General features: G+C 33.6%; 1 protein-coding gene across 1 annotated transcript in view; it reads right to left on the bottom strand.

Annotated features, from left to right (window-relative positions):
- The window catches only part of AHR (aryl hydrocarbon receptor), a 53683-nt gene that overhangs the window by 20184 nt on the left and 21338 nt on the right, over window positions 1-12161 (bottom strand). Inside the window, exons 3-4 of the mRNA XM_042919581.1 lie at window positions 4815-4918; window positions 492-581 (exon numbers count right to left, since the gene is read on the bottom strand). Of these exons, the coding sequence (XP_042775515.1) occupies window positions 492-581; window positions 4815-4918 (194 nt within the window). The remainder of the gene's footprint in view (window positions 1-491; window positions 582-4814; window positions 4919-12161) is intronic.

Raw genomic sequence — 12161 nt, 5'->3', positions numbered from 1 at the left:
AAGAGATTCCTTAATAAGTGAAAGATGAAACACAATATCCATGAATCTCATAAAACATTTAAGAAAATTATAATGCAGTAAGTTATTAACAGTATAGAAACTATTAGCTGCAAAAAGATGATTTTTATTTTATAAGCATATTTTAATTGACATTTTCTATATATAAGTCAACTCTTCACTCCTTCATGGCAACACATTAAGTTCTGTGCCTTGTTAGCCACTTGTTGATCTTTTAAATCCTATTTCTTTCACAAACGCTTGTCTGAAAATCCAGTTGTGGATTTTATATATATATTATATATATATATTATATATATATATTATATATATAACATATATATAACATATATATATATAATATATATATATAATATATATATATAGAAAATGACATTTTCTATATATAAAGTATCAATTACATCCCTAAAATGTATGATACATAGAGTTAATTTCTAAAAAGATTTTAAATGACCCAAGAAAAATATATTTACCTGCTGGAACCCTAAGTAATCTTGTATAGTAGAAGAAGCATAAAAGACCAAAGCATCTGTAGTGACAACCAGCACGAAGCCATTCAGAGCCTACAAAGAAAAAGATTAGTAATTAGAAAAAGATTCTAAAATTAGTAATGTGACTAAATAACAATATGGTCACTCATAAATAATGAGGTTGCTTAAGGCTGTTACTTTATTGCCGAAAATTTTTCTCTTTAAAATGGCTAAAATCACACCTCATAAACACAGATACACTGTATACTGTGGGATGAGTGGAATCTATTCATACCTTTTGATTTAGGTAAGGAAAAGCTTACAGCTAAATTTAATGCTCAGTCACAGTAACTTCAGTAAAATCGGTTTCGTCTTCCTCGTGCTTCAGATATTGCTTTAAATATACTGTATATTTTTACTGTACATGTTTTTTAAATTGTATAAACATGTATTATAATCTATCACATTGCTTTTTAGAGAAAGATAGTCTGTAAAGATGCTTATTATTTTCTGAAGAGAAATTTGATAGAACATCTTTGCACAGACCATTCACACATTGAAGCAATTTGAAATCTGAATACTCCCAAAGCATTAAAACAATTTAAAAACTTTTATTGGCAACATAATCACATATATGGACTGCACATAAAATACACATACATGTAATACAAATATACACTTTAATTACTAATATATTCAAGTTTAAAGCTGTCATTTTATATAAGACAAATGTCCATCTAATTACTAATATAGTCAAGTTTAAAGCTATCATTTTATATGTGCTATTTCTATTATTTTCATCTATATTAAACTTCTTTTTCTTTCAATTTTACCTGCTTTTGGCCAATTTTTATTTTTATTATTCCCTTCGCTCCTCTACTTTCAGCTTGGAAATTTATATTTTTTTCTATTCTTTCAATCATTACTCAAGTCCACTGTTAATATTTCTATACTCTTGGATAAAAGAAAGAGTATTTATTTGGATCACTTTAAACATTTATGGTTATCACATATTTTATCTCCATAAGCCTTCACTGTTTCCTGCTTCAGTTCAGCTCAGCAGAGTTCGATGTGTTCTTTGCTGTTATCATGCTAAACCCTTCTGAGACTCTCCTCTTCTTCATGTAAAAGGAGACATGGTGTGGTTTAGTGAGAACCATACAGTTTGGAGTCAGATTTGAACTGGATTGCTTTCCCAGTCTCTTATTATCTCTGTGGCTTTGGTTATTTATGCCTTCAAATTTTAGTGTCATCATTTGAAAAACAGGCAATTTGGTTAAGAGCCTATTTCATCTTAGCGCCTGGCACAGAGTCGGCACTCAATTAACATAAGGCACCATTACTATAAGGTTGTGGAAATGAGCAAATATTTACATGACCATGCTTTGTGAACTGTTGAGGTATATAATGACAACAATTAGCTAATTCAACACTTAATCAATGATGACAAACTGAAGAGGACACCTATCAAGTACTGGAACTAGAGAATTACCAAGACATTGCCACTGTGCTTAGAATGCTAGCAAAGTCAGGTAGGTATCTACCTTAGTTATTAGATACAGTAGATGAACAGCAACTGTCTTCCTTTTTACTCTAATTTTTTTCATCTTCAAGATTCTTGGTCTCTAATATACGCCTGCAAAACTGACTGCAAAGACAATAAACAGCATCTACTATTTAACAGCCACTTTTCTAAACGTTTTTGTTTATTCATCAACATTCCATTGAGGTAGGTTCCATATTCCAGTATTGCAATCAGGTAAACGAGGTGAACTGCAAAACAACTTGCCAAAGGTCACAGAGCGAAGCTGAGCCAGGAAACAACTAGCCTTGCTCAATGAAGCCTGTCCACGTACCTATCATGGTCTGCCTCCTCTAGGAGTATTGCTCGCCAGCTGTGGCAGGACTGTTACACTTTTAATCCCAACTGGGCTCTAAAGTTCTTGATTTCAGAGATTATGGCTACAATGCCTGGTGATTTCCCCAGAAGGAATGGGGCTGGCACCCACCAGGAACTTAAATATTTACTCATTAACACCCTACAAATTATTCTTAAATTTCAGTTGGCAGTAATAATAGATACACCGTTTTTGTATTTTTTCCTTCCAAAAATATCTTCTTTTTAGATAGGAGTATCCATTTACCATATGCATTTTATTTTGTAGAGTGTCCTGCTTTCTCAAACAGTGAAATGAATTTAGTACTTTCCAATGAGCTCATTATACCAGAAGACACAAAGATAATTTAAGTTATAATGCCACACTCTCTTAGACGGTGAATTGTCAGAAATAAAAAGCCTTTAAAAAGAATATATGCATCCTGATTTTATGTATATCTCAAATGATCTTAAATACTATATGGAAGAGAGTTATTATACTGAAAGAGTCAATAACAATATGGTAATTACATATTAATGAAAGAAATTATCATTCTTTAGACTTACAAAAATTTGCCCTACCTATCTGAAAGTCATGTTGAGGTTCACTTACTATTTAACGTAAGACAAATAAACTGCAATCAGTATCAGTAGTGTTACTTATTGTTTCAATGGCTGTTAACTCAACAACAAAGCTGTTGATTATAATCAGCACCACAGTAAATAGCACCAGACAGAATGTGATGAAATAAATGAAAATAAATGTCTGAAATAAATAATGGCTAATGAGAAGATACAAAAAGTCATTTTTTCTTCATTTTTATTCCTGGTAAAACAGTAATAAATTTAAGCTAAGTTTAAAAGTAATTATTTAAAATTTTTGCTAATAAACTATTATGTAACATTTTCTTTATGTATCTCCTTAGTTAAAACCAAAGGAAAAGATTTCTCATTAAAAAGTTTCATGCCAGAGGGTATACTCTACCTCTGGAAACATTCTCTATGTCTGAGGGATAATTGGTTGATAATCACATGTTGAAAGTATAAAGTTAGATGCCATTATGGCAACTGTATATAATGAAGTATGCCATTTTCACGTGTCTACAAGGTTTTTGGTCAGCTATTTCAGAAGAGATAACAGCCAAGCATGATACTAGCAAATCAGATAACGTGTGATGCTTCCATTCCAAATGGAAAATCTACTACTGATATGCAATATAATTCATAACAGATGCATTTATTTTAAAGACCTAAATGTTTTCAATTTTCAGATAATTAAAAAAATGAGACTAGATTTTCATTAGTATTATTTTTATTCTTTGTCGTTGACATAGAATATGTTTACAATTTGCCTAAATATTCTATGAGGGAAAAAAAAAATCATTGGCCCATAATTTAAACAGTTTTACCAAATGTTAAGCATTCCATATGTGATTATTTTCATTTGAAATAAAGGACTTCCTTATTACTTACTACATAACCCATGGTGTGTGTTTAATCACATGAAGCAACAATTATTAGAATGTTTTCCTATAACCTGAAGAAGGAGTCTTCACGTTTCAAGCTATTATATACATAAACATCCTCAGCCAGGGACAGGTTGAGTACTCATGCTTGAATATATTTAATTTGCTTAACCTAATGGGTGCAAAACTTAATTTTCGTAATTACAAAATTATAATAAAAAATGTTATAAATTGTTGGGTTACACATAAGCATTTTCAGAAATGAAGGAATTAATGGAGCTACCAAAGTTGCGGCTACTTTCTGTTACAACGGCAAACGAAGTTCTTCACTAGGTTCACCGGGTAGAATTGAAGATGATCACTTAATAGTAATAACATATCAAAGCACACATCCTCATTCTATCTTTTTTTAACAAAACAAATACCTGAGAATTTTAGATGACAATCAAGCATCCTATCAATTCCAAGAAATAGAGTAAAAAAAAAGAAAATTAAAATGTTTTCACAGACAAATCTAGAAACTAGGTTCTAAAACAAAAATTAGGACTTACAGCTGTTAAGAAAATCTGTAGCGTGTTGATAAGACATACCCCATAGCTAAGAGTTAAGAGCATAGTGAAAAATAAAATTCAGGTAAGAACATTTTTGAACTGTTAAGTAAATACAATTAACTGCTTTAATGAAGCTATAGTCCTGAAAAGGTACATATAAATTCGGTGTCTTAAATGAGAACCTTTAAAATAATGTAGGAGTTTTGCTATTTAAAGAAATACAATAGGGAAACTGATAGGTAGACTTCTAATCCACTCGATACCATTACACTTTTTCATATAGTAGCATTATACCACTGTTGCAGTCCCAGTAAACGTGGCATGAAGCACCCTGGGTGAGTTCTAAGTAAACGGGAGTAACTGAAAGACTGATCAATTAGTCTTCCATTTACAATGTTTTTTATTAGGAGAAGCTATATTTACTAAAATTCACCTGTAATAAGAATTCTCCTTCTTGCAGACTCAGGCCTTCTCTGAATTTTGTTCTACAGTTTTCCTGAACTCCATTTCTGTCAGCTGGGGAGGCCTGTAATGCAACTGTGGAGAAAAGGAAAAAGCAACGATAGAGTGAGCGATTTCAAAGGGCTATAATGGAAAAATCTCTATATACCTAACAAAGACACAATTTGAAATACTGGTATCTACTGCTACTATAACGACTAAGCAAATATTCCTTTGTCAATGAGCGGTTTCCGAGTCAATGGACAGATCGCTAAAAATTATTAATTACAAATAAACAATTTATTTAAATTAATAAAAACAACTTCTGATGAGCTCATTATGATTTCTGGCACATAACTTAAGAGTTTTAAAGACCTGCATGGTACCTCTATAACTACGCCTCCCATTTCTCTTTACTCATGAAAATAAATGATTTTCATACTAATATACACTTATCTAAACAGTGAACTAGTAGTGGTGAGGAGAAAGAATCAACCATATGCTTTATTAAGAAATATATTTCCATCAAGTTTAGAATCTTCTTGTCTAACTTTTGGGTAAAAAAGGGATTAGTATTGTTAGTAGAGTCTTGCTAAATTTATAAATCAACTCATGGAGAATTAACATCGTTGTGATTTTGAATCATTCTATCCAATAACATGTATTTTCTTCCTTTTGTTCATATCTGTATTTTTTTGTCTCACTAGAATATTTTAAAGTTTCCACAAAAAAAGATTTGTACATTTTTATGTTTATTCCTATGTATTCCATCCTGTAAAGTGCCTTCCCCTTCCTAACTGCTTGTGGATTATGGATTGAAGGGGAAGTCTGTTGCCATGGTGGGATGCTTGCTTACTTCTGGAGGTAGCATGTTATAATGCTCTCTCTCTTCCCCTCCCATCTCTCTTCTTCATAGTGTGTGTGTGTGTGTAGCTTGGGAGGCACCACAGCTGAGGGTACTAATAATTGCTGCTATGTTCTTAGAATTTTTCCAAGCACTCTCAAATATTATCTCATTTAATAGTAGTATCTGGCAGAATTAAGTTCAAATCTTAGCTTTGCCATTTATTAAAATGTGTAGGGTCTTTGAGCCTCCGTCCTAATATGTGAACTGGTAATCAAAAACTAACAAACAAAAAAACAATTTTGCAGGGTTATTGTTAAGAATAATGAGAATATATGTGAAGTTCCTGGCATTCAGCAGCTCAATAGTAGTTCAATAAATGGTAAATTATTAGCAGTGTTTCCCAGATCCTATAGATTATCTTGTTATAATACGCAACCTTTTAGATACAATTACAATACAGTATTTCCATTTTTCTGATCTATTTTTAACCTTCAATATCAAATAAGAGAAATCATTAAGTGAAACTGACTTTGACATTCCTTTTAAGACTCATTTCATTAGATTTTTATTGCACCAAAGATAATCTGGCTTGGCAAAAAACAAGATTTACTAATAACCAGATTTTCTCTCCAGTTGAGCAAAGCCTCACATATAAAACATTTTCACGCTGAAGTATATTTTCTGGTAAGTCAGTGCATGCGTCACACTGGAATCTTATGCCAAGTTCTTGCTTTTGCAGAACTTGAAACATACCACTTTGAAAGAAGAGGCCAAAAGTTTGGCCTCTGAATGTAACAATTTCAAGAGGCCAAAGAACATATTTCCTTGGGCCAAAAAAATAGTTTGAGGTACATAAATTGATCTAACAGTTAATCAAGACCAAAGGAAATGGTTAATCTTTCTCAATGTAAGTAGAAGAGAAAAAGGCTTTTTCTCCTTTCCTGTTCTGTTGCTGCTTGCTTTCTAATGGTCAAATTTGACTGAGTGCATTAAAACCTCACAATGTCAGGGTTAACTATACTCTCACTTTTCCAAAAGCTCCAGTGCAAGGCACCATTTAAGAGTTACACCAGGGGTGCCTGGGTGGCTCAGTGGGTTGAGCGTCTGACTTTGGCTCAGGTCATGATCTCACCATTTGTGAGTTCAAGCCCCACATCAGGCTCTGTGCTGACAGCTTGGAGCCTGGAGCTTGCTTCGGATTCTGTGTCTCCCTCTCTCTCTGCCCCTCCCCCACTTGTGCTCTGTCTCTCTCTCTCTCAAAGGCAAATAAACATTAAAAAAAAAAAAAAAAGAGTTAACACCAAATATCAGTAAGATTTACTGTTAACTTCCGAGCAGTGCTAGTGCTGGGTCATAGGGTAGATCTATTATTAATTTTTTGAGGAACCTCCACACTGTTTTCCAGAGTGGCTCCACCAGTTTGCATTCTCACCAACAGCGCAAGAGGGTTCCCAGCAATAACACTGCTAGGAATTTACCCAAGAGATACAGGAGTGCTGATGCATAGGGGCACTTGTACCCCAATGTTTATAGCAGCACTTTCAACAATAGCCAAATGATGGAAAGAGCCTGAATGTCCATCAACTGATGAATGGATAAAGAAATTGTGGGTTATATACACAATGGAATACTACATGGCAATGAAAAAGAATGAAATATGGCCTTTTGTAGCAACGTAGATTGAACTGGAGAGTGTTATGCTAAGTGAAATAAGTCATACAAAGAAAGACACACACCATATGTTTTCACTCGTATGTGGATCCTGAGAAACTTAACAGAAGACCAGGGGGAGGGGAAGGGAAAAAAAAAAGTTAGAGAGGGAGGGAGCCAAACTATAAGAGACCGTTAAAAACTGAGAATAAACTGAGGGTTGATGGGGGGTGGGGGAGAGGGGAAAATGGGTGATGGGCATTGAGGAAGGCACCTGTTGGGATGAGCAATGGGTGTTGTATGGAAAGCAATTTGACACATTTCATATTAAAGAAAAAAAGGTTTACTGTTAAAAAGAAAACAACAAAACCAAAACCTACACATTGCAAAAAGCAAAGTATGTAATTATAAAAATGGATAGATATTACTAGTATCAAATTTTAAAATGTCTAAATTATCAGGAATCTCTTAAAATTAATTTTCAATTAAAACAACTGGTGTCAGTTCCAACCAGAGCTACTGGACCACTGACACTATTCAACTCAGAACAAGTTACAATTTGTTTCTGGCTTTGTATTAGGGATATTAGCTGATGTAATTAGAAATCAGACTCTGCCCTTAGCTGGGAATATAAGTTATAGAAATAAAGAACCAAGAATGTCAGAAATGATTAAGTAGCAAAATGGGATTTAATTAAAGTTTTACAGGATCTTGGAAGAAAAAAGAAAACAAACCCTTTTTAAACAACAGGGCTTACAATTCTAAATGTTGGAAGGTTTATGTTTAATATGTGTAACTGCTTAAGTAGGAAAAGTGACAACTACATTTTAGGGAAGGATCACTGGAGAGTTCTTCCAAAGATATTTCTGTTGCTCTTAGGTTTAAGATTAATAACTAGTTAATAACTAGTTAATAAGGTTAATAAGGATTTAAATAAATACTGTGCAAAGATGAGTCCAGGAATGATGCATTCCCTTCGCATTCTCGTTTTACAAATATACTAATGTGACTTTTTAGAGATCTTACTTTACGTCTGGGCCTCCAGTCCCAAACTATGCCCCTCCATGAAGTTTGTCCTCTGTTTCCTGACCTCATACCTACCACCTCTCCCTTCTTAAAACTGCTTGAGCTACTTTAATACTAGTCATTTTCATGTATGCATTTCTCCCCTTGATTAGAAAGCCACAGAAGAGTGAGATGACTTGGGGTACTGGCACCAGTGTACTTCCTACCATTGAAGTGGCCTAAAATAATTTCCTTAGTAATAAGATGTGATACGTAACTGAGCACACACTGTATGCCAAGCAGTTTCCATACACTAGATCTTATCAGTCTTCCAAACAGTATCCTGGGAGATTGGTATTATTTGGTCCTTTCAATGAAACTGAGACTTAGAGAGGTTAGGAAACCGTCTCCAGGTCAGAGGGCTTAAAGCAGTGAAGTCTAGATCAAACCCAGGTAGCCTACTCGTGCAAGCTATTATTAACCACATGCTGGACTCCTCACCTACGGCAACCACCTCTGACCTTTAGTGTCTTCATCTTTAAGTGAGGACAAGGATACTTCTGGAGACAAATTCTTGTTAGGGCTAAAGTAAGATGTGGAGTACCTAAGTAATACCTAGAATCACAATTTACAGCCCAGGATTGAGATAATTGAGATAATGGGCTATATGTTGAGTTGATACACCCTCAAATCATTATGAAAATCAACACTGAAAATGCACATCAGGGGGGCACCTAGATGGTTCAGTCGGTTAAGCATCTAACTCTTGGTTTCAGCTCAGGTCATAATCTCGAGATTTCATGAGTTCAAGCCCCACGTCAGGCTCTGCACTGGCAGTATGGAATCTGCTTGGGATTCTCTCTCTCCTTCTTTCTGCCCCTCCACCACTCATACTGTCTGTCTCTCAAAATAAATAAACTTAAAAAAAAATTTTTTTAATGCACACCAGAGATAAGTGAGCATATTTTCATTTCTAAACAGGGAGTATTAATGAATATCATCTATTAGGACTGCTATGATGCCTATACATTACAGATTTGAAAGCACTTCACAATGATGAATTGTTATAAAACTTATATGAATAATCAGATGCATAGGACACTTACACATTACATCACTGGAATGAAATATACAATATTTCACAGAAACAAAACGTAGCATCTGAAAGTAAGTCACAGCCAATTCTGTTACATGAGAAGCATTTGCTATAATAAATAGACACTTGTTAAAATCCTCCCCATCTGCAAGAATACACTTTCTAAAATATAAAGATGTGACTTTGAACAGTCTGAGGAATATTAAGATTTTATAGCATCAAAATATTTCACCTAATTCTTCATTGAGAAGTCATTGAAGCCATTATACAAGAATTTAATCTAATGGATGAATGAATCTAGAGGGTAAATATCATCGGAGCATTATCAAATGGTCATTTAAACAAGTGATTCAAGTCTTAACTCCCACATGTATTTAACCATATCCATTTCCTATATGACACCTTCCTTCCTTATACATCTAAACTAGGATTTCCATTTCTCCTATAAACTAAAAATCTCCTCTTTGAAAGCATGCTCTGAAGTGTTCAACAGAGAAATTCATGAGGAAGAAATATTGCATATGGTAAATTATATTTTGTAGGCTACTGTATTTGTAATTAAACAGAAAGATGACATGGTAAGTATCTTGCCAGGAAAAAGCATAAGATTTTTAAATCTCTACTTATTGATTTAAATTCAATTTATTTTATAATAATTATTATCCCCTTTATTACTTCTGGCAGAAAAAGTTAAATTCCATTTGCACACTGATATAAGCATAAGAGAGAGCAAAGCTATCACTATAAAATTCAACCACATAAACTTCTATAAATTAGGAAGAGTTAAGTAATGCAGTAATTCTTAAATATAAACAAAACATTCCTAGTTTAGTCCAATATGGATCAGTATTTGTAAATAATTTCCAAATAATATATTAACTGTACCTAAGGGGAGCTTCTTCTACATACTTTGGGGTAAAAGAAATATTTCAACTCTAAGTTTTTGTTTGTAAATGAAGTGTTCTTCTTTCAAGGAAAAGAAGGAAGAAAAAGAAGGAAGAAACTGAAATTCAAGAAAACTATGCTACATGCTGAGTTCCTAGGACACAAAGACTAGGTCTATATAGTTTACACAATACTTTCCCCTATGATATTGACAGATTTTTTTTTTCTACCTAGAAATTTCTAATCATCAAAGGCAGAAATAAAGTAAATTCAGTTTTTGAAAATGCAAATGCATGCTTCTATCTTTAAGAATGAATGTAGGTTGCATGACTGGTAGTCTATCTTTTTAGCCAATCTAAAACACATTATTTTAAAGCCGAGTAAGTCCTTAAAAGTTAGACCTATTCCTGCTCTCAATTAAGTGGAAATTGACTAGATGTTATTTAACATTTCCCCAGTTTTCCATTTAGCGATCATCAATTCTACTGTAACTGTGTTAGGGCCCTGAGGTAATGGAACCAACAAGAGCAGTTAGTTTACCTTTGTAGTGGGGAACGAGTTGCACTGAGCTTTCTACATATTCAAGACTGGAATTCAAACTGCATTCTAAGTAGCAGAATTTAACCAATTAAAGCAGTGATTCTCAAACGTTCATAGACAGTACAATTACCTAGAAGGCTACCGCTATTAAAAGACACTGCGGGACCTCACCCTCTAAAATTTCTGATTTAGGAGATCTAGGATGGGGCCTTATAGTTTGCGTCGCTAACAAGTTCCCAAGTGATGCTGGGACCAGGTGCCACATTTTGAGAACCAGTGACTCTAGAAATTCACAAACTTTTAAATGTTCTGAATCTCATTCTCTTATTATTTTTTTTTAAATTATTATTCCTCTGCTTAAAGAGTGCTTTCATTAATATGAATGTCTTCAGTAAATGACTCAATGCCACTTTTATAAAGATCAAAACAGAAGCACATAATTTAAGACTAAAATATAAAGCAAAAAATTCTGTATATATATAAAAATGTAACAAATATAAATATATGTATAAATATAAATGTACAAATGTATAAATATATGTACAAATATAAATAAATGTAACAAAAAATTCTGTATATATATAAATACAGCAAGTAGCACATAGCCCACAGTGTATTCCTCACCAAAGCAAGCCATGTCACTTTTCCCTGAACAAAGTGTCTAGATTTCAGTGTGTGCCACTTCTGAAGAGGAAACAATATGGGGAAATAAATAATTACATATTATGCTTAAACGCTAAAAAGTTTACTAGCAAATTTCTATCTCTAAATCAAAATATAAAATTAACTCAAGAGATTGTCAGAGAATATTAACGCCAGGTCTGAAAGGCCTCTATGCATATCCAACAATGACAACAAAATTGCCCATTAAAAGAAGTAAAATATCAGTGTTCCGTAATTAATAATTATAATTTATAATTTTAGTTGTAAAATTTACTTCATACAGCTCATACTTTTAGGATAAATCCACCATAAACTTAGCACATGAGGGAGGCAAACATTCTTATTGTCCATGCTGAGACGATGAAGGCTCTGGGCAACAGTGAGGTTAAAGGTCTTATCTAAGGCCAAAGGCTTAGCCTCTATGTCTCCTGCCTGCCAGTGCTTTTGTTCCGTGACAATCCGCCTCTGCCATCCTAAGATAAAGAGACAGGAGGCTGACTCCATAACAGAGAGACCAGACGTAATGACACTAGACACTATTAACACTCCAGTTGACAACAATATCTGTAAAAGTGACCATAAGAGGCACGCCACATCATATGAGAAAGTTTAAGGCTAGAAGAAAGCAGAATAATTCAATACAATTTTAGGTT

This window comes from Panthera leo, chromosome A2, assembly GCF_018350215.1.
Source record: "Panthera leo isolate Ple1 chromosome A2, P.leo_Ple1_pat1.1, whole genome shotgun sequence".
Classification (NCBI taxonomy): Eukaryota; Metazoa; Chordata; class Mammalia; order Carnivora; family Felidae; genus Panthera; species Panthera leo.
Note: the sequence above shows the minus strand (reverse complement) of the source record. Positions and strands in the feature narration are given on the sequence as shown.